General features: G+C 51.0%; 2 protein-coding genes across 2 annotated transcripts in view; one reads left to right on the top strand and one right to left on the bottom strand.

Annotated features, from left to right (window-relative positions):
- The window catches only part of STK10 (serine/threonine kinase 10), a 52,531-nt gene extending 38,544 nt beyond the window's left edge, over positions 1 to 13,987 (bottom strand). The window contains 2 exon segments of the mRNA XM_037397393.1: positions 1,023 to 1,187; positions 13,714 to 13,987. Coding sequence (XP_037253290.1) covers positions 1,023 to 1,187; positions 13,714 to 13,869 — 321 coding nt within the window. The 5' untranslated portion in view covers positions 13,870 to 13,987.
- Positions 13,988 to 16,369: 2,382 nt separating this feature from the next.
- On the top strand, positions 16,370 to 22,449 carry EFCAB9 (EF-hand calcium binding domain 9). Its single transcript, XM_037397453.1, is given in 5 exon segments — positions 16,370 to 16,400; positions 17,504 to 17,644; positions 19,101 to 19,260; positions 20,196 to 20,352; positions 22,393 to 22,449. Coding segments are annotated over 5 exon segments (546 nt in total).
- Positions 22,450 to 23,545: the final 1,096 nt, after the last annotated feature.

The raw sequence follows: 23,545 nt of genomic DNA on the forward strand, positions 1-23,545 counted from the left end.
CAGCTCACAGAAGTGCCAGTCTCAAAAGCTGAGACCTCTTTTGTTAAACTCTAGTAAGATTACCCTGGGAGGTCACAAAGGTATCTGAAACGTTACAAAGAGGAAGCGAAAAGTAACAGAGCTGCTGAACACAAGCTGTGACACTCTCCTGACTTGCCAGTAGTTCTAGGAAGCAGCAGATGAACTGGCCAAAAAGATGGGTTTGAGAATCCTCATATTCACCGGATTTACACTACCTTGACAGAGGTACACCTGCATGCACAGTTATTTGAATCGAGCATGGGGCAAGTATACAGGGGTTCATGCCCTCACCCTCTCCAGCCCTCTGCACCTTTCCCTGGGCAGCACGCAGGAAGGTGCCTTTCACAGTCACCTTCCTCTGCTGCTAGAGTCTCAAAGAAAACAGCAGAAAGGGGGCAGGGGGGGAACATATATACCTGCCAGGCTAGGGGAAAGAGATGCAGCTATTCCAGCTGCAGCACAACTAACCATTGCGCTAACCCACTGGATTGCATTTTATGTCCCTGTGCCTCCACAGCCATGGGAAATGGAGCCTTTGTTATCAGTTGCCTCTGCATTACTGATGCTGAGCCAGAAATAAGACACAAATAAAAAAACCCACGGGGTTACCCTTCCATCTGTCTCTCAAAAGAGGGACTGAGTGGAGAACACATGCCCTTAGTGGTGCTGTATCTTCTACCTTTACAAACTCCAAATGGTGGGAATAAATAAATAAATAAAAATAAATCAAACTCCAGTTTTCACTTCACTACGAAGATCTCTTGATCTTCCCTGGGCTGTTTATAAGCAGCTTTAGTTGGAAGACAGCTTGCTCAAAGAAAGTGGGGAAAATCCAGGCACTGATGGCACAGTGAGTAGAACACAGCTAGGTAGTCATTTCTAATTCACACTGATGCTTTAAGCTGATACAGAGATTTTGGTTTGCCATAAATTAGCCATTTCCTCTCTGCAGGGTGAGAAATGTGCAGCTCTACAGGTCACACACAGCAACAGCCTCTTACCCAGAGCTTGCCATCCCAATAAAACGCTCCCAGCAGCTTGACGATGTGCCGGTGATCGCAGGTGGCCAGTATTTCAATCTCCACCATGTAATCCTCCAGTTCATCTTCACTCTTTGTTTCAATGACTTTGGCAGCTGCTAAAGCACCAGTTTCCTTATTCTTAGCCTGCAAGACAAAACGAGTGTTAGTAAAACAAAGGCGAGGAGAGCCAGGAGCACACAGTACTTGCACAACTCTTGCTCCTCCAATTCACACTCAGCTTGACTGGTACCAGCCACAACACAAGCATGGGAGCTTGCAGATGCATTTCTGCTTCCTCAGCCTGCGCACAGGTTTGCAGAGGATGAATGCGTCAGGGCCAAAGCATCCCCCTTCCTCCCTCCAGTCTCCAATGCCCACACCACTGCCCATCATGGGGAGAAAGAGGCTTCTAGAAAAGGAGCTGCATCCTATTGTTTGTAGGATTTAAAAAAAAAAAAAAAAAAAGGAAGCAAGAAAACCTCAGAGTACAGAGATTCTCCGATATTGTAGGTGATATTTTCAGTTACTAGAAGTCCTGAGTATACAGATAATTCAGCCACATTCACAGTACAGCTGCACACCATCACCACCCCAAACAGCCCTTCCTCACCAGGGCAGTTTTCTGTAACACACGAGGGAAACTTAGCAATCACTTCCTCGGCAAGTAAAGCAACAAGAAGGGGGGGTGTTGATTTCCCAGGACTGGCCAGTATTCCTGGTGTTGCATATTAGTAGCTCTTCAGATCACAGTACGAAAAATACTATGCATGCTCTTCCAGCTGCCCCCTTGCTTTACGTAGTGCCTTTAACCAACTTACTCACCAAATAACCAGAAAACCACCAAACCCTCATTGTCCTAGCAGCTGGAAAACTTTTGCTGACTTTCCCTGCCCGTTCCTCACAAAGCAGATGTGTACCCTTGGGTTAGCAGCTTGCTGACCTCCTTCCCCAAGCAGCTCTCACTGCCTAGGAAGGGGGCACCGACAGCTGCACAGGGGCTGCTTTGCTGGTAGGTGCCACACACCTGCAAAAGGCTGTTAATGCTGGACTGGAAGCATTTGCAGACGTGTTTCTTATCACCCTACTCCTCTTGTGCCCCCACCCAACAAGAGGAAAAGGCAGCTGGTGAAAGGCTTGGCTAAAAGCAAGGATCTGTAAGCAGGCAGTGCCAGGTGAGCCTTGGAGCCAGTCCCATGGAGGACCATTTCAGTATCATCCACCCAGCACTGTCCATTGGCTCCCCCCAAAAACGCCAGGGCGAGACTGCATTTTGCAAATGCAATTTGAACAAATTGTTACAAAAAATTAGAAGTTTGCACCAAAACACCGAAAGGGTGTTTGTGAGACAGTCTGCACAGGGGGCTTCACTGTGAGATGTGCTGTAAACTGGGAGAGGGGGTGAGACAGGAGCTGCTGACTCAGGAGCACCCTGCCCTTCCCAGAAGGGCATTGAATCAGCAGATCAAGGGACTGGAGAAATCCCTGCAGCTCACCTGCTCTGCTCCCTACTGACGCACGAGAGCCCCCATGGCTCGATTCCAGTTTCCTGGAACCCATGTTCCTTCCATCGCACCCACTCTGGGCTGCCTTCCCCCAGGGGCAAAAGTCCCACTGTAGATGTCCTCACCAGAGGAGCTGAGCAAGCTCCAGTTGTGACCTTTCTCACCGCTCTGTAGCTTACATATCTGTTTGGGAAACCTACATGGGAGCTTACAGGAGGATTAATTCCTAGTATAAACACAACAAGCCCCGCTGAACGGTTTTATACAGCTTAGGTGATAGTATAACTGTGTACCAAGGAAGAGGCTGGGGAGGAGGGGGAAGTAATAAAAGAAAAACCATACAAGGGAGGGAGGAAAACAACAGACCCTGAGTCTCTGCTGGGTCTTGAAGACTTGCTGCATTCACAAGTTGGCATGGACAGCCGTGTCTTTACAACAGGGGACAAATCCATTTCCATCTGGGCTCACTGCCCAAATGGAAGGCGGCAGCCCACACTGGTTTCAGAAGGAATTAGGGGGTGTCTTTTGGTCAGGTTGGTTTGTTTCTTACCCAGTTGCTGCCAGATGCCCAGAGGAGGGCACGCAGAACGGGGCAGGGAGAGATGTGGTGCAGAGCAAGCATGGGGAAAAGCACAGGGAAAAGCACAGCACTTCCAAATCGGAGCAAGAAGTGCCCCACTGTTTGCTCTGCACTTATGGTGTTGGGAGAGGTCCAAGGAGGGGAAGTAAATATTGTGAGAAGAGGTGGGGCTTCCCTTGGAGGTCAGCCATCGCACGCTTCCCACCAGCGGGGTCCCAGCCAGCTCAGCGCTTCCAGGATGCCGGGGCCCTGCAGGCACCTGAAAAAACCCAGGAGCAGAGCGTGCCCCAGTTCCCCCACAGCATCATCTCCCACTGAGAGGTCTGAACCAACATATCCTCATCCCAAAGCCTGGGGGAGCCACCCCAGCAGCCACGCTGCCACCCCCAACCCCTCCTGGGCTTGCTAAGGCATGCAGGGGTGCTGGGTGCTGAGCTGGAGGACATAGTTTTGCAAACCAGGCTGCAAGCTGTGGGTGGGGGAGAGACCACAGCCCATATGTTCACTCTGGCAGCCTGACCTCATTCATCGTTACTCCTAAGACTAACGGGTGAGCAACCCAGCAACCCCCAGCAATCGCTTCCTTTCTAGATACAAGCCCATGTATACCCTGCCTGACGCCCAGCCTTTAAATATCTCCATTACGGGATTAGCTGCTACCTTTCTCCACCACCTTGGACTGCCCCAAATGAGAGTGTTTACCCAGCCATCTCCGTTTCCTCACACATCCTAGCAGGGGATGCAGCTTGGGAAGGGAGGGCATTCCATAAGCTTCCACCCCAAAGGGAGAGGAGCACTGCACTGTCCCATGTCCCCCCAGGCCAGCCAGCACAGGGAGGTCACACCAGTGGAAGCAAAGACCACCATCTCCAAGGAGAAGTCAGCTCAGGACATCACAAACTCATGATGCAAGAATATGAGTTTTTGAAACAAGCTCACATGGGTAGGGATGCCACGAGGATGGTGTGGGCACAGACCCTGTACTTTCCGTGGTCCTGTGATAATATCACTGCTACAAATCAGCGCGCTCACCGCACTTCCCAGAAGGGACCAAAATGCCCCACAGCCCTGCAGGACGGCAGAAGCTGAAGCAGAAAGGGACCTGAGACTGTGAGGTTTAATGGGAGATTTTTGAAAATTAGTCTCCTCCGGGCTGGCCCACTGTAGCGTGGGGAGGAGGCTGGTTGCCCCACACAGCTGCCCTTGAGAGGACCAACACTCGTAGAGGCTGGGCAGCTCATACCCTCCTGAGTGGTCCCTGGCCCCCAAGCCCAAACCCAGGAGATGTGCACCGGCTGGTGCGGGCACTCCTGAACCGAGCGGAACAAGTCACATTGATCATCACAAGAGATTTGGAAGTCCAAGAAGCTTCTGTCCATTTCTCCACCTTCTCTTTCTCTCCGTCTGCTCGTCCTCCAGCCCTGACACTAGGCTACAGCCACGTTCCCGGCAGCCTCCCTGGGAATGGCAGCTGCCTGCCATCAGGCAAACGGCTGCATCACAGCCCGTCGCAGCAGCCAGCCAGCTCCAAAAGCTGCTCACAGCCAGCCAGATTTATACAAGCAGCGTCAGATTTTGGCCAAGTACACCAGGCACTCTCCCTGTAACTCACATCTGGCAATTTTCTTCAGCTTCTCCATTGGTATTTTCCTGCACACAATGTATTACAACACAGATATTCTTCCAGAAAGGTGTGTTGGGTTCTCAAATAGGCCAAATACTTATGCTGACAGCCCTGGGAACTGGTTTCAGAATCCCAGGCATGAGATGATCCTTTGGGGTTTAAAGCCCTTTCCTGATTTCTGCTATCTTTGCGCAGTAGATCAGAATCTGCCCCAGGACATGGGTACAAAGCAAAACACAGCCTGCTCTGACCTCAAAAAGCCAAGCTAGCCATTAGGCAGAAGGAACCAGCATCTCCAAATCTGTCACCTGCAGGCCTGGCTGATACCCCTCACGGCCAGGGGACACACAGCACCAGGCTGGGAAGAGGCAGCATCTGCTGCTCGCTCTCCAGGAGCCGTGGAAAGGAAGAAAAGGGGCCACCAGCCCCTCTGCAGCTTCACCTGTACCTTGGCAGGGGGTGGATGCCCTCACCTTGCAGCTAGGGAAATGAAAACTTCTCTCACGGTGGCTGCTTTGTTTGTCTTTAAATCCCAAAGAAAGGAAGAGACAATGATATGGAGGAAAGAAGAAAAACCAAGAACTATCAAAAAAGCACCCTAGGATGACTTGCCAACACCAAGTTGGTTAGCCACACCGGCTGAAAGGGAATCATCCTGCAAAATAGTTTGAACTACAAATCCAAAATCTTCTGCAAATCCCAGCCTAATAACAGGGTCTCCGACCCAGCAAAACTCCATATCAAGGACAGAGAGATGGGGAGAGAGATTCTATTCTCAGGTAGAACACCCCCAAATGTGCAGCCTTTGAAGAATTCATGCTGTTTCTCATTTTTTCCAGTGAAATTTGTGGATAGAAATGAAAGGACCACTTGGTGAGATCCAAGAACAGAAACTGTTTGATGCCGGTCTATGACCTATGGCTGGTCTGTCAAAAGCACACATCCAGTTCTATCTTCTAGCTCCGCCACTTTAATGCCATGGATAATTTATCCCTGGAGTGCTAATTAGCACCAAAAAAAAAAAAAAATACAGAGCAGATTATAGTTCAGCAGTGCATCCTGGGCACTCTGCTGGCAGCTGTTAGATTCATTACAATCTTGGCATTTAAAACCAGAAAAGCCCTCATGGCCACTACCAGCCTTTGTGCAAATCGACACACTCACAGACCACAGTGGGCAGGTCTCTGTAGAAACAGGATTGGAACATGCATTCCATGAAAGAAAACTTATTAAAAGTTATCCGTTAAACCGCTTCCAGAAAGCCATGCCAGGAGCCAAGCAGGATACAAGGCAAAGGATCTTGCTGGAGTCCTCTGGACCAAGATGGGCACTGGCCATGACACTGCCAAACACACTGGGAATACCAGGGAATAGGGAATGAGTAGGATTTACTCTTATAAGGCAGAGGCATAGAGAAACTACTGCTCAGCTTGTTGATTTAAAGGGCGAGAGGTGCCCGTTCAGGTGACAGAAGAGGCTGTTTGGCCTTTGCCTGTGACTCACCCTCTGAGCTATTGTGAAAACCAGATCGTGACCAACGCAGGAACTATTTTAAGCCTTTAAAGAACGCATTACCGGAAGGCTGGATTGTTCGGTCCTTCCTCGGGCAGGACCGCTGCCGAAGGCACAGCAGTTTCTAAGTGAGGGAGAGGAAAACCCTGTATGAACTCTCACTCGCTAGCAGAAAGGAGAGAGCTAGCACCAAGTGTGCCCCAAATGCTTCGGCTAGGCTTGCTCATCCGCAGTGTCTTCCCAAGCCAAGGGATGATCCTTTTTAAGCCAGTCTGCCATATCACGCCACCATCTTTTTGGTGCAAGCTACTCTTCCCATGCTTGTAAGCCCTCCCTCCACAGCAGGATTGCTGATTCTTCAGATTATCACCAAGTTAGAGAACCAGGAGTAAAAAGCCTGGTGCTTTCAATGGGTGCTGTATTTGAGGGTTGATCGTTCCGACTTCCCCCCTGCACCATACTCTGGTTGTGTGTCTTTGTATACAAGCAACTGCTCACTTACATATTTCTCAGGGATTATGTAATGGTTAATTGCCTTCTGATGAACTTTGCCTGAGCCGCCTGCATCAATAAACAAACACAGGATAGACTGCCTTGAGTCAGTGCTTGTATTATTGTCAAATAATCAATGGGAGCTTAATTAAGTTCCATGCCCAACAAGCTCCCTAGAGCCACTTCAGTTTGTCACTGTATATGAAGCCTGTTTTTTTGGTTGGGTTTTTTTGTTTGGGGTTTTTTGGTGGGGTTTTTTGAAACGCTGATTTCAGCCCTTGGTACCACCCAGCAGACCAGCGGGTGACACACAGGCAGGGGTGCAGCAGCCAGGCTGGTACAGCCCTCACCTAGCAGCCCCTGGTACACACAGCAGCCCCCACTGGCATGCATCCCTCGGGCATCGGGTCAGGCAGGACCCCAACTGCACCAGGCTGAACCAGGGCTGCTGCTCTGGCAGCTGTGGCAAAACTTCTGCAAGGGCTAGGGGGAAGTGGAAGTGGCTTGCAAAATAAGTCAAAAAAGTTAGTTAAAAAAAAAAAAAAAAAGCAGAAATGCCTTCCTCCAGTTTTATGAACTAGAGGCAAAGGAAAGTAACATCACCAGAGAGCTCAAGCTATGACCAAGGACTTGTTTTCTATGTAGACGTGCTGAAAAAGTGTGACCAAAGCATGCCACGTACACGTTTTCCTGCCTCAAAAGCTCAACAACAGCCCAGAAGAAGTGGGTGAGAGATAACAAGCTCAAGCAGCAGTACGTTAGTCAAGGAGCAGAAAAGCTCCACGTGATGCTTCAGGCCTCACCCCCAAATGCGGCAGCAGAGGCCACAACAACAGCAAGAGGCTTCTGTGCTATAACCGCTATAACCCACCTACAGAGACTGAGTGGACCTCATGGTCCTGGTGTGAGCAAGAAGTGAGCAAATACCCAGGCAGGGTTTGAGGAGAGGGAAGATCCACATGGATCCAACATCTTCAGCCTACATAAGCCTAGAACTTGGAAGCATGAAACATCCTTCAAATCACTGGTCCCCTAGAAGAGTGCTGTGCCCCAAGAGAAGCATCCCTGCCCTGGTCTTCATTCAGTCAATGCCACAACACTGGGAAAAAATTAAAATAAGGGGGGGGGGAAAAAAACCCCACGCAACCATTTCTGAGTTTCCTAGCAACTTTCTGCAGCAGATTTGGTACATAGAGCGCCGAGGCCTGAGCAACGGGCTGAACGGCCACTATGCCCGAGCGCCAGGGAACAGGGCTCAGCCAGGCAGTGCTAGTATGCGCTCCTGTCCATCAGCCCTTTTTCACTGTGCTGGAAAAGCATCGGATAAACAAGGTCCTGGTGGCAAAACAAAAACCTGATCAGCCCTCTGCTATCTCCATAGCACAAGCCCACCAAGGGAGGCCACCCCAGCAGCACGCCTGTGCTTGGCCACGATTGTCGAGAGAGAAATACAGGGCAGGCAGCAACTCAAAGATGCTAACAGATGCAAGCACCGAGGTCCATCGGCATCGGCTGGTTTTGGTGGGGCACAATTTCCTTCACTGTTTCTCCTGCCTATTGAAATAACACATAAAACATTTCAGTTGGTTAAATAAGGGCATGAGCACAGGTAACTATGAGGGAATTGCACAAGAAGGAAAAATGTCAGGAAGGTTTCCATGTGTTGGATGGGAAGAGCATTCTGTTTTGAAGAGCACATGCCTGGGAGGTGGGAGTGAGGTGCTTTTTTATAGCCAGGAGGCAGAAGTCAGTTAATCCAACTCCAGCAGCACTAGTGCCATCACCCTACTCTTCACAGGGGACACGCTGCCCCTTCCAACCCTGCATCCTGGAGGCAGCATATGCAGACACTGCTCCTGAATGCGACTGCATTCTCTCTTCAGTGGGAGCAAAGCAGCTCCAGCAACAGGGCGATGCTGAGGCTCAGCCGCTGACCCTCAGGCTGTGCTAGCAAGGCAGGGGCTCCCTGAGCCCCTGGTCTTGCCATACTTAACCCTGGCACAGCTACATGAGTCACCACCCCCTGCTGCCTTCAACAGCAAATTTGTTAAAATGTACCTGTTACTTCATTGTTTTAAAGACTTGCCTTTTTTTTTTTTTTTTTTTTTATAGTGACTGCTCTTCATAGCTGAATTCCTTTTCCCTGGGGATCTGCGGCTGAGCGAGGCTGGCAGTGCAGGCAGGAGGGCAGCACAGCCACCCGCCGCAGCCAGAGCCCCAGCAACCTGTGACCGCACGGTGTGAGGGTGGCTTTGACCCGAGTCTCACGAGGACAACCCTCGATTTACAGACAGCAGCATCCCAAGAAAGAGAATCTTTTTTTTCCCCCCCAAGGACACCACACATTCAAGAAAAAATAATAAATAATTAAAAAAAAAAAAATCACGAGACACACTCAGCAGGGATTTTCCCAAGGAACGATTGCCACATGCTTGACGGTGAAAAGCTCAAAGCCTTCATCTAAACTTTCTCTTCCATGCAGCTGCCCACAGCTCAGCCCACTGTCAGCAGCATTGCCAAGCTCTGGGCCATGACGCTGAAGTCATTATCAAAATATTTAGGCCATGGAGAGCTATCCCTCTCCCCTGCCACACAGATACAGCCGCGGCTCCGTGGGCAAGGGACAAGCTTCACTTGGACTTCAGCAGGGATGCAGCTTCACACGTTTCAGTGAGTTTCAAGCGAGCATCAAATTTAAAGTTCAACCAGGTTTAATATTGTTGGACCACTGCTCTATAACTAAAGCAGTGGTGTCTTCCCATTACTCTTCCCTCCTCAGCTGAAACATTTTAGGAAAAAAACTTTCAGTTATTCTAACGGACAAGGCCATGATTCGATATTACCTGTGGGTTTTAGTATTTTTTTTGTGGCCATAGTTACAATCAAACTTCCTCCCTCCCCCCCCCCCTTTTTTTTTTTTGTTAGGCTAACTTAACAGATTAGCATCTCTCTGTGGCACCCTTTCCAGGAATTACACGCTAAATCCCCCATGAATCAAACCGACAAGAGCTGAGCCCAAGTCACTCGACCCAGCTCGTGCAAAACCAGAACGGTGCAGGTTCAGCTGGCGAGCAGAGAGGTCTGCATGTGGTGGGGACAGTCTTGTGCCTTCAAACGGGCCCATGGCTGTGAAAGCCAGGCTTATAAGGCAGCTGCACAACATTTAACAATTAGTCTTTTATTACCCAAATTTCAAAACAGAGCATTTATAGTCTGTAGCATGTACAGCACTAATACCACCATAATAGAGCAGATAAGATACAGCTTAAAAAGCTGAATTTGGGTTAAGAAGAAAGGAGAATGACCACACAAAAAGCACGCTTATGGCTTGCTGTGGCATGGGGTTCAGCAACATCTCTCCTCAAGCCGGCAAGGACAGCTGTTTGAAGGCAAGTTCAAGTGAACAAGCCCCTTTCCCACCACGGTGGGGGCTGCAGGCAGCACAGTCGCCCACGCTCCCGCAGGGGACAGCCTGTCCCCACCCTGCGAGGAGAAAGCCTTATCAGGGAGCCAGTGTCCCCATCAGCGCACCCTGGGAAGGGGAGATAGTGTTTCACAAGAGGCATGAGTGCAGCAAAACCATCCCACCATAAGAAAGGCAACGAGTCCCAGGGCTTCTTCCAGCACAGCCCACGCTTTTGTAAGATCCAGTCCACCCCTGCTAGCTTGTGAATTTTCAATGCCCAGAAGAGCCCTTGCATACCTATTCCTGCTGACATTAATGCAACTACCTGCAACAGTAAATACTGCACCAACTAATGGGTTTTGCAGGACTGAGATGTGATTCAGCAGCTCCAAGCGTTCAGCCCACGGCAGCCTGCACCGCTGGCTTCGCTCCGAGCATCTGCACAGCTCCGAGATCCGCATGGCTTTGCTTTGGCAAAGCAGCTCACTGGGGGTGCTGCTACCACTTCTCCCCCCATGCACACACAAACAGATGTCGACTTTGAACGAATAAAACCACAGCTATATATTTTATTGATCGTACCTTGGGCATTTTTGAAGAAAAAGAACTCTGCTTTCTTAAGGCTGTTTGAAAAGGGTCTGAGTTAGGAACTTTTACAGGCCCACAACCCTAGAGGTGCTGCAGACTTCCCAGGCTAGCACGCTCTGTTCACAGCTCCCAGCTCCTGGCCTAATGACTGATTTAATATTATTGATTTAACGAGCTTTGGATGAGGTGGGTAACAAAGCATATTTGGCATGCAGTGCATTACTATCTATGGGCTGCTATCCCTTCCTTATCATAACTGCTGGACTTACCAAAACCAAGACATTAATAGAATAAGAGCTAGAAAGAAACAGTTTCTCCCCGCCCCCTCCTACTCTTCAGCTTCATTACCCTCTGCAACTAGTTTCACTGTTTCCTCATACAATTGGGTCCTCCTTTGCTGAAAAAAAAAAAAAGTCTTTGTATAACAATAGGGAAATTGCAGTAGTTTCCACTGGCTGCAGGTTTCTTAAGGTCTGATGTATACATTTCAGACTCCACTAAAGACTTTGTTATTTTTAATTAATATATATTTAAATTAAGCCTGTCCCACTTTCATAAGTGCTGTGTCAAACCAGTTCAAGTTTGCTCAGCCGAGTACACGGGGAGTCCAAGACAGCGTTCCCTGACAGTGTTCTGCAGGGCAGTAATGCTCCCCAATAAAACCATCACCCAGCTGAGCCCTCCTTCCTCCTGCTCAAACCCAGCCTCATAAAACCAAAACCTAGTAAAACAAGCACATTTTTTTCTTCTATCCATATCTAAACTTCTCCCAGGTCCACCTCTTCAGTGTACAAATCCCATCCTTTTGCAATGTTCAGGGACAATCGGCTCTTTGGAGGGAGTACAACATATGGTATGTAGGGCAGGATGCAGGCACAGGCAGATTCTGTCACCTCCCCACGCTTCCGTGTGTGGAAAAGGGGCGGAAGACCGGCAGGAACTTCATTCAAACATCCTGAAACTTTCACAGCCATACAAACAGTCAGACTTGCTCTAAATGATCCCTTTTGTGTGAACGGCAAATTGACTTTAAAGTGACTTAAAGAGAATGATTAAAATTGTTCTTCATGTCTTGGCCATCTACATTCTCCTTGAGCACAAGTGGGTTAGTTTGCTTGTTTGGGGTTTTTTTCAGGCAGCTGAGTAGAACAAGAGGTCAAGCCTCTTCTTTCACATCTCCATCCTACATGCATCACCACCTTGGGGAGCGCTCCAGATTTAGAAAGACAGAGGAAGGCAATATGCAAGTTAAATCTGAGCATGACAGGAAACTACATTTCTGCAATAATGCCACTGGCCATTACCTAAAATAAGGCGTTACAGGATGTGGCACCCAAATAATTTGTGCATTTTAAAACAAACAAAATCTTGCATGAGAATTCTTCAAAAAGCAACCATGTCCATGTGCCAACCAGGATGGAGAACAGGTGGAGAAGAGATCAAAGACTGAGAATTAAAACTTTACTGAGAATAAAACAGCCTTTGATTTCTGTCACAACATTAACCCCCACTCCCTGATCAACTGTGTTAAAACACCACAAAAGCAGACGGTCGCCTGAATGTACCAGCTATAAACACGTGGTCTTCACTGTGCCATTTACGATAACCCATATTCTCATTTGGGTCAAAATGGGGATTCAAAGGAGATGGAAGTAGCTGGAGATGAGATGTTATTACCTAACAGGCTGCCATCCTTAGCCTACAGTACCTCTAGTTATCCTGCTAATTTTATTATTGGTGTGAGGCTGGAGTCAATAGCAGAGGCACTCAGGTATTACAACAGACTTAACTAAACCAGCCACTTATAAAGTAGCTTTATGCTGAAAGTTACCTACTTCGGATATGCTATACATGTTTAAAATAAAAAGGATTTAAATCAGTTATTCTTCTACGTTTTCATTTGTCTCAGAAGCCTGTTAATTTCTTTTACAATGCTTACCTTGTTCCTATCATTGCATGAGAAACCTAAGCATGTAATTATCCTGGAGAAGAGTGAATGTTGCTAATATACAAATGGGTTTCCAATGCACAACACCAAATAAACTTGTAACAGAAGCACTGGTGCTACTTTTGGAAGGAAAAATACATTAAGGATGTAAATATGATTTTTAGGAACTGCATTGTAATAGAAGACAGGATCCTTCACCAAAGGCTTCCACTCACTGGACACTTAGAGCCCAGGGTGTTTTTTTAGAAAGTTTCTATCAAATAATACGATAGAAACAACAACATAAATACAACAAATCCCAGGACACCGTAATAAAACACTTCTGTCCTGACCTGCAGCCAGCCTGCCCAGAAGTTCCTACTTCTTTCCCAGTTCGGAGAAGCCAACACCTTCCCTAGCAAACTGATGAGACCATCGGAAGGCAGCTGCCCAGTTCCAAACTGGGTGTAACAACGGTGCCCCAAGCAGCCAGGAGCCCCGGCCACCCCCACCCCCACCCCCCCCCCCCGCCCCCAGCTACAGCACAGGGGAGCGCAGTGTGTCAGAGCCGGGAACAGCAAACCCGCTGCTATTTCGGAGTGCAAAGTACTGCGAGTATTTGGCCTTTAAACCCCCCATCCTTTAACATAAAGGTTAAACATTCATAGCACGGGCCGTGTCCCCGCTGCCGGGAGCCGGGCTGTCCTGCTCGGGGCGTGCTGCCGGCGGGGACACAGGGACACACAGCACCGCCCGCGGGGCTGCGGGGCGCAACCCCCTCGCCTGACACAGCATCGCGCGGAACACGGTCGATTTAAGGGGGAAAAGGAAAATCATAATTAAAAAAAGCTGCTCGCCCTCCCTCCCCCTGCCCCAAGCCAAGCGCTGCACTCAGCAGCCGCCCGCCCCTGCCCCGGCGGCGCAGCTAACGGGCCCGGCACCGAGCCCGCGGTGCGGGGGGCGACACCGCCACCCCCGCGGGGCCGCAGGTGCCTCGCCCCGCCCGGCAGCCCCCAGCGCCCCCCGGCCGCCGACCCACCTTGTAGACCTTGCCGAAGGCGCCGTCGCCCAGCTCGCCCACCACCTCCCACACCTCGCCGGGGTCCAGGTCGCGGCGGACGTGCTCGTACTCCTTGGACCGCCGCTTCTCGAAAGTGGAGAGGCGCAGGATACGGCGGAAATTGGCGAAAGCCATGCCGGAGCGGTGCGGGGCTGCCGCGGCCGGGGAGCTGCCGCCAGCCGCCTCCCGCGCCCTGCCCCGGGGGAGGACGGAGCCGCTGCGCCGCGGAGCGGGGAGCGAGGCCGCCTCCAGCCGCGCACATGGAGCCGGCGCCGCTCCACCTGCTGGCCCGCCCGCCGCCCCCGCACCATTGGCCGCCGCCCGCCCCGCCCCGCCCCGCCCGGCACGGCACGGCACGGCACGGCACGGCACGGCTCAGCCAGGGCTCAAGCCAAGGCATGGCACGGCTCAGCCAGGGCGCGGCACGGCACAACCTGGCACGGCATGGCTCGGCCAGGGCACGGCAGGGCACGGCTTAGCCAGGGCACGGCACGGCACAGCCCGACACGGCTCAGCCAGGGCACGGCACGGCACAACTTGGCACGGCATGGCTTAGCCAGGGCGTTGCACGGCCCGACCCGGCTTAGCCAGGGCACGGCACAGGCCGGCACGGCACGGCTCAGCCAGAGTTCAAGCCAAGGCATGGCACGGCTCAGCCAGGGCACGGCACGGCACAACTTGGCACGGCATGGCTCAGCCAGGGCACAGCACGGCATGGCTCAGCCAGGGCACGGCAGGGCACGGCTCAGCCAGGGCACGGCAGGGCACAGCCCGACACAGCCCGGCACGGCTCAGCAAGGGCACGGGCCGGCCCGGCTCAGCAGAGCGCACCACCCCGTGCAGCGTGGTATGGCACAGCCCGGCTCGGTTCGGCCCCGCCGCAAGCCGTGCCCTTGAGCGGAGCAGGGAGTCGCGTATCACATCCCCCCGGACCCCACCCCGCACCCCCCAGCCCCGCAGGCGGCGGCCGGCCCGTCGGGGGGCGATGGTGGAGGCCAGCGAGGCCGGACACCGGCCGGGCCCAGCCCCCCGCCGCCCCGGGGCCCGGCGAGCGGAGCGGTTGAGCCCACAGCCCCGGGGGCTGCGGGAAGCGTCACCCGAAGCGCCGGGGCACCGGAGGGACGCGTCCTCCCTCCCGGCTCGGCTCACGTGAAAACAGCCAGGCACAAATATTTTTACATTTCCCAGCGGCAGGAATTGGAGCGCATCGGCACGGCGGGCCAGGCGTTGTGACCCCGGCGGTGCCAGGCGTGCGGGTCCGCGCCCCCTGCCCCGCAAAACTTCCAAGCCCCCGACACCCGGGCTGGAAATGCCGCGGCATGGGGACACCTAGGGGAAACACCGGGCCGTGCAGCCGCAATCCGGCACGGCCCCGGCGTGGGCAGGGGGCTGGGGGGCGCGCGGCTGCCCCCGTTAGAGGGGGGACGACGACGACGACACGGGGGCGGGGGGGGGGGGGGGGGAGGCGCCTACACACCCCAGCCCCCTGCGGAACGCGGGCTCTCGCTGTGGGAGCATCTTGGCGATTTCTCCTTAGTCCCCTGGTTTACGACACCGTAAGCACATTGTCACCTCTCCTTGTCTTCGCTGTTGCCAAATCCCCTGGGTTTATCCCGGTACGATCAGCCCTCGCATTCCTGCTGCGAGTTTCCTGATGCTGATGCTTGAAATACTATTAACTCCGGTTCCTGGAAATTGGTGGCTGTGTGAGAATTTCAGCTGCCTTTTTTTTGAAAAAAGTTTTGTGTTCCCCTACTTCTTCCGTTCTCCCCACTGAGTTGTGGGGGGAAAGGAGCTGAAAATGCAAGTGTATCCCTGGAACAGAAAGAAGCTGGAAATAACCGAGCGCTTTTTTTCACTTCACTTCGCTTCACTTCATGGGTTTCGGATCTGATCTGGTACAACGCGTGGATTTGGCAATCCCAGAGTAAAAATAGAACAGAATCAGAGCAATTGCTTTCAGAATCTCATCCTTTTAATCTCGATTTTCCCAATGTTTTAGCTATCAGTATTTTTAACGTTATAATTCTTAATAGCGTTTTTACTTTATTGTACTAGGGGACCTGGACATTGTACGCAGCCATAGAAACATTGCACGGATGGGACCCCCAGCAGTCACCAAGTCCCCGCTTGGAGCAGGAGTGTCACCAGCACTGGACCAGGTCAGACAGCAATCTGTCCAGCTAAGTCCTGAAAAACTTCCCAGAATGGAGCGGACATGACATCCTGGGGTTACCTGCTCCAGGGGCACCACCATCCCGGGGGGAGGGTTTTCCCTAATGTCCCACTGGACCTCCTAAGCTGCTGCCTGGGGTCATTGCCCCTCGCTCTGTCACCTGCCTCCCTGATATGTGATTGACTCCGTCATCTTTGTAATTGCCCCTACAAGAGCTGTGGGCATGTATTGGGGATACCTATCCTTATCAGGGGCTCTAAAGATATGGAATCCAAGACAAATCCTAAGCCAACGGGCTTGCGGTGCGGGTAGATGCCCTGCAGACTACCTGAGGGAAGGCTGATCAGGCTGGGGCTCAGTCAGAGAGGTGATTTCTCTGCTGGCGTAAATTTTGCAAACTCAAGTTACCCCTTCAGAAGTTTCTGAGCAGCTCCGATCCAGCACAGCATTTTGGGGGCTATGGCAGCCTATATCCAGCGCTTGAGACCCTGTAAGCAGATTTACTATCTCTTGGCTCCGTAGTGAAAGGGAATCAGCCGTTTGAATTCTTTCCACCCATTTCTTGCAGAACACTCACAGGTGTCAAACCCAGCCAGTGAACAGGCTAATTATCTACCTATGAATTACTTCAACTGTTTCTCAAGTGATAATAAGAGAAAGAGAATATAAACTCCAGAAATGCAAAGAATTTTGCAAATGTGCCCCAAGCTCCTAGGAACACCTCTGATCCTATGGAGAGGTGGTCACGAGCATCACCATCGCGTTAACCAGGACCACTCAGCACAGTCCTCAGCAGCACGCGTTAGCAGAGCTGAGCTCTTGCTCACCGTTACGACCCAAGGAGGAGAAACTGCTGACCTGACTGCAGGACAGCATACGGCTCCACGTTTTAAATGTGGGGTTACAGAGGGTCTGGCATCCAAAGTAAGCCAGTGGATTTAGATTTTATTAGTATTATTCTTGGTATAGCTTAGGAGTAAGGAATAAAGAGCACTTTCAATGGTTATTGCTGTGCTGGATTAGACTCGTTCTGGGTCGGAAGAGAAACGGGTGATAAACACTTTATATAAATAGAAGAGCAGTTTGGCTTCCTAACAGATAACTTGAATAAGAAACTGGGCATTCAAAAGCAGCCATAGCTCCCGGACACATTGCACAGACACCGTCAGGTGCTGGAAACTAGAAACATTAAAGCCCTGGCTAAGAGGAAAAGCAAAGCCCTGCAGTGGCTGCTACATAGCACAGCCCCGGCACGGACAAACAGCCTCTGGGTACCACTTGTCTGAGGCTGAGATTTGCGCTACAGTCTAAGATAAATCCTTAAGTCTGTGCTATCTTGCACTTTTTAATCAAATTTAATGCTCTTGATCATTGTAAGAATAATTTCTGTCACTTGATTTTAGTACACGTTATCCTTTAACACTGAATGGAAGGGGATCCCTTGCCTCTACATCTGAGGGGAATTCTTGAAAATGTGGGGAAAGCATTGAAGCTGTGGGACAGAAGTTGCACCTGGTTCTAGGGCAGGTTTTTCCTTCTGTGAGGGGTCATTGCCATGGTGCTAATTCTGTTTGGCTGATCTTCCATGGCCAGCTGAGGTGAAACTGAAATCTGGGTGTTTTCTGCAGCATTTGTGTTTAGATGAAGTATACTGCTTGTCGTCAGTAAGAGATGCTGCAGCACTGACAGTGTATTTCCAGCTCCTGGATGTTCATTGAAAGAATTATCTGAACAGTAAGTAGTTCCAAAAATGAGGTTGGCATTAAGGCTCTAAGATTACAAGCTCTGTGTAATGTTTTGAAAAGAGACACACAGAATGCTGCATCGCTTAGGATTTAAAACCAAAGATCACAGACATCGCAAATACTGCACTTCAGATGTTAGGACAAATGCAGCACTCTGTCATACTAATTAACTAGCAGCTTGGTTAATGCAAGTAATTGGCAATACCCCAGAAAGCTTTCAGATACAGCATGTGCCACCACGTCCTCCCTGCTCCATCGTGCCCCAACCACTCTGGAAGGTTACATGGCCTGGCTACTCCCGCATTGGCTTCTGAAATACGTGGCTCAGGGGACCATGCAGAGCCACCGAGATGCATTTCCAGCTCTCACTGAAGATACTTCTTCCCCCTTTCCCCTTCCATTGCCTCCTTCCCTGTTTGTGTGACAGGAAAAGGTCCAAAAGCCTATGAAACCTGTTTGATTTTATGGTATTACTGTCCTCTGCATCGCAGCAGCACGTGAAGCCCCCAGGTCAGGCTCACTGGTACTGTACAAACACGATAACCAGGTCCTGGCACAAAAAGCAGACAATCGACACAGGAAAAACCCAGGCCAGTGATGAAGGAGATCTTTACAGCTGTGCAAGCAAGATGCCAGGAACACAGGGCAAGAGGGGATTTCTGGCTCACTGAAGCTAATTCCTTAGCACTGCAGCGACCTCATCATGTAATCCTTTCCATAAACCGATCGTGCTCTGTGTTAGAAAGCAGGTAGGTTTCTCGCCAGTAGTGTCCTCCACATGAGGCTGTTCGCAACCCTCTTGTCCACTGGTTCACAGCTTCCCCGCCTCCTGCCTGCAGTACTTTGTTCTATCACCATGTGTTTGCAAACCCCCATGGTGCTCCAGCTCCAATGATACCTCTTCCTGTGGGTTTGCCCCACTGACAGAAATTTAAGGGTAGCAGAATCAGACCAGGCTGCAGATATTTTTAGCAGGGGCTGTTGGTCCTGTGTTTGCGGTTGGGGAAGTTTGACGGAAATGCTTGATCTGGAAGTTTGGCTCTTCCTATGCACTGGAGAAGATGAAATAGGACTAAAAATAATCGTTAGTGGGTCATGGAGTTAAAAGTGACACCTCCAAAAGAAAAACAGGTTCTATTTCCAAGGTTTCTGGTTTGTTGGAAAAGTCCTTTTTTCCTCCAGCAGTGAGGTGGAAGAGATGACAGACAGAAAAATTATGAGCACTTTAACATTGCCTTCTGTGCAGAAATCACATACCCTGTCATAAATCAGGCCATCTTATTAATGCTGTCTATTAAACCTAAACGGTATCTCTTGTCTGCTACTGTGTTTTAATTGCCTGTGCAACCTGTCTGGGAGCAGTGGGCATTTAAAATAAAAGAAATCCTTCTAATTATTGCTCTCAGCTTTGTGCAGATGATGACTGAGAGCTCACTGTTTTCCAGATCTGCCGTTTTACTGCTTTCTCCACTGTGTGACCGACCTGAGTAAGGACCAGGTCATGCTGCCATTTGAATTGCTGGAGCAAAATGCGAGGGGGAGGATTTGCTTAAATGAGTTCTACATGGTGGTGTGCATCCTCCAGTCCCATGAGGTGTGTAGCCTGTGGGTCCTGGATTTGGTACAGGGACATCTGCACCATCCAACACCCCCATAAAGGGAATCAACTCACTGGAGCTGATCTTTACTCATGGCAGGCAAGGGGTGAAGAAGGTCCCTGGGTCTGGATGTGGCGGTGAGGCTGCTGCATAGAAAAGCAAAGCAGGGAAACGAGCAGCACCCCTATTAGTTCCAACCTTGCTTCTCTGTGATAAATCTACCCCTGAACCTGTTGCTAGGTAGGAACCATCTAAACACTCCTCCTGCTTCAGGCTGTCCATCTTAGCACGTTCTCCAAAAAACAAGCCCTCAGCTGTGGCTGCCTGTGGGGAAGAGAGCAGAGCATCTGTTTTCACCCATCAGCATTTGCTAGCTTGTTGGTGCAGCGGGTACCGGTGTCCTTCAGCCTCCCTGGCATCACACGTGGCCCAGGCTGGGAGAGGCTGGTGCCTTTCCAGGGAAAAGCAGCAAGGACAGCAAGCTTCGGCGAGGGAGAGGAGTGGTAAAGCCAGGGTTACCCCCAGAGCTCAGACTTGCTGGTGGACGTGACCTGCAGCTCTGCTCTCACCAGGTACCCAGCCAAGGGCCCACTCGGGGCTGCTGCCCGTGGAACTCGGGGTGGGGGGGGAAGGAGTGGAGCCAGACGTGGGACATAGCCCTGCAAGTTCAGCGTGCGGGAGGGATGGGGAAGGACCTCTCAAAGCAGCTTTGGAGTTCGGCTGGCTGGCGGTAGCTCTCCCCAGCGCAGCCCCTGTCCGGCTGGCAGCAGCCCCGCGCTCCGCAGCAGGAAGCACCAGGATTGTGGTATTTCCTGCAGGCGCGACTGGCGGGGGGTCACCTTTATTCTCTGGACTAGAGCACCAGCTGGTGTTCCACGTATTCTTTCCAAGCAGGAAATCAGTGCTTATCATCTGTGTCTAAACCTTTCTGCCCTGAAACAGAACCATCCACTGGCACGCGGGACCTGCCTTTCAGCTGCTGGACGTAGATGGGGATAATAAGATCGGTTTTAACATGTCTGAAGCCACAAGGTTTCTCTCCGACATCCAGAAATAACTTAAGAAGACATTCAACAACTTTGATGTTTCTGGAAATGAGGTAAAAATAGAGAAATTACAGTCAAAAAAGAAGCCATGAAAATGCCCCTAAATTCAAAATTGATCCTTTACACTGCAGCCGCTTCTCATTCAAGCCTGAGTTTTGTTTCTGCTGACTGCAGGAGCAGGACTTTGATGACTTGTTGCACAGTCTGAATTGAAAATGTTTTAACAGTAAGATAGCAACAGGAAGAAATCTTTTTGGAGGAGTAACCCAGGCATGTTCCTCTGTCTGAGGAGACTCCAACAGGAGGAGGTGGCAGAACTAGCAGAAGTGCCTCTATTTAAGCCATTTTCTTCGGAGTTCACCTGGGGCTTCTCGCCATTTTCCAAGCTCTCTGCAGTCCATTCGCAGAGCTGCTGGCCAGGGGGGTACCTCAGTGGGGTGCCCTCGGACTTGAAACTCCTGCTTGAAACACTGTAAGTGCCATACCTTGGCTGATGCCTCTGCCATGGAGATGCTGATGTCAGATAGGAGCCCCAGGAGAAGCCCTTTCTCTTCTCTAATGGATCCCTCATTTTGACCTTTAAACCAGCTCCAGGTTCCAAGGAGAGGCCATAGGGATCTTGCCAGTCCCTGCCCCATGGTGGGGAGCAGCTCCCTGCAGCCAGCAGGGGAACAAAGCTGGTAACGGTGCCTCCCCTCCAGCTCTGCACTGACACCCTCCTCCTTACAGAGGTGCCTGCACATCCCTTGCTAATTCACTTTTGCCACCAGCTCACCTCTGTCCCAGCCTGGTCAGCAGGGCTCTTTCAAATCCCTCCCTGCTCTGAAGCACTCCCTGATTAATGAGCACCTGTAGCGACACTGCTAGGGAATCAGTCATTAATAGGCTGTAGACATCTCTTAACTCTTGTCACATCTTCACACTGTCCTCATGACTTCAGCATCTCAGCATGCTCCAGCAGCGCATTCAGCAAGACAGCCATTAGTAACCGAGGGAGAGCCCTTCTGCTGCTGCTAGGTTCCTGGGTTATTGTTTTTACTGATAATTCTCCTCCTCTGTGTTCCACTCCCGGTATCCTCTTCAATTACTTGTTTGCACAGAATCGGCACAACTGTTTTCTCCAGCCAACTGCTCATAGTTAACAGCAATTCCCCAATTAAGGTTTTCAATCAAGGCCACTACACGTAGCTCAGAAAAATCAGATAAACACATCATATACCGTATCAGAGTTAGTACCATACAAAGCAATGACTTCCAGTCATGCAGTGGGAGCGTATAAGGCTCTGCCATCACTTTAAGAAGGGACACAGCAAATGTATTATGAATCCTCCCTTCCTGATTTTCCTGTGGCTCCTGTGTGATGGCGCTCAGGACGATCTGCCCCACAACCTTCCCTGGCACTAAGATCAGGTTGACAGGCCTGTAGTTATCCAGATCCTCCTTCTTGTAGGTGGGCACCACTCTGACAAACCTTCAGTCTTCTGGGACCTCTTCAGTTAGACAGGACTTTTGATAGTCATCGCTGTGGTGAAACGGTTGAGGAAAAGAGCAATGACTTGCTTTTTTCGTTGCCCCTCTCCTGTGAGTGCTGCACGGTTTGCAGAGGGTTATCAAGGTCTCTCTCCTGCTCAGGACCTGGGGGCAGTTCTCCAGTGCCCCTGAGCAGTTTCCCAGAGTAAGAAGCCTCAGCCCCAGGTCGCACTGATCCTGCCCTTTCATCTCGAAGCTGCCGATCACGAGGCCACTTCAAGCAGGAGCAGGGCAGCGGTGACAGCCATGGAGGCACCCCGGTCCCCCCATCCACCCCGCCCCACCGTAACCCTAGCTGTTATGAATCACTCCAACATCTGCAAGCCATTACAAATGCTAAAGAAGCAGCCATGTGCCAGGGAGGTGCCCTATTAGCTTGTAACATGCTCGGGATGAGCTGGAGGCAATCAGTTGGAACCAATTTCTCCCAAGTCAATCGGGAAACTACAGCAAGTTGGGGAAGGGGATGAGAGCCTGGACTCAGGGCCTTTCTCTGAAATAACCGGTTATACTGGGCAAGGCTGCTTTGCTAAGCTAGGGACCTATCTCCTCTCCAAACCCAGCAACTGAACTACAGGGAATTCAAGCTATTTGCAGTCTTCTGCATCGACAAACAGTAACAAAAAAAGGAGGGGGACCATGAACAGCTTCCCAGCAGGACCAGCAAGCTCCTAACAGACTGACAGAGCCCCTTACCCAGCTGGGAACAGCACAGCCTCACTTCTCCCCTGGGCTCAGTTTACAATCACCAGACAGATGTACTGAACTCGTAGACAGTGAATAAATCAAAGTGCTGCAGCGAAGCAATTGCCTCTTCTGTTTTCTCCCCTGCACGTTGCCACTGCTCTGCCGAGGTGAGCACCAGACTGGTGGCTGAGGAAGAGGACGGACTGATGCAACGTGGATGGCAGCCTCGTGCCTCGCAGCTCTCCCCAGGACTAAGCCTGACGTTAGCATCGCCTTTCCCCGTACCCTGCAATGGGGGTCATCTTGTTATTTTAGAGACCACCTTGTCCTGCCCCTATATTACCCACTGGCTTAGCAAGAGCCTTCCCTCCTCAATGCTGCCATTTTGCCACGTTCAGACGCACACAAAGCAAGGCTGGTTTGAGATGGGGCAGACTGGTCTCTGAGGCTGGAGCCACTCACGCTGGCAGCTTTCTCTTCCCATGCATTCTGCTCCGCAGCCCCCACCTATGTGCCCCAGGCTTGGGCAGCTCCCTGCATCCCTGCTGCCATGCTTGTGAGGAACAGCGCAGCCACAGGAAACACTGTTTGCTTCATTAACAAAACCACCTAATTAAGTCCATGTGGAGAGAAAGCAAGAGAGGCATTTCAGTTTCTTTTCCTCAGTATTGACTGTTTCCCCTTGGGCACAGCAATCCAGTGAGTTTATTTCCTCCTCTCACCTTACGCACAGGACATCGCTACACTGACCCTCCTCCAAACTCGCTGCTGTTCGAGAGCTTCCCTAATGAAGCAGCATAGCTGCACCATAAGGGACTAATTAGAAAAGAAAATTCCAGTCTCCAAGTGCTACCGCTGACCTCCCATGCAGCGAGATTTCAGCACGCCTGCAGGGCGGCATCCCTCCTCTTGGATCTTTGCAACTGCTCCGAGTCCTGAGAAAATAAACTACATGCCTGAAATCCCAAATTTCTGGGATTATTCAAAGAGAGAACCATTCTCTGCAGAGCTGAGAGCTCAGTGCCTTTT

Source organism: Falco rusticolus, chromosome 8, assembly GCF_015220075.1.
Source record: "Falco rusticolus isolate bFalRus1 chromosome 8, bFalRus1.pri, whole genome shotgun sequence".
Taxonomy (NCBI): domain Eukaryota; kingdom Metazoa; phylum Chordata; class Aves; order Falconiformes; family Falconidae; genus Falco; species Falco rusticolus.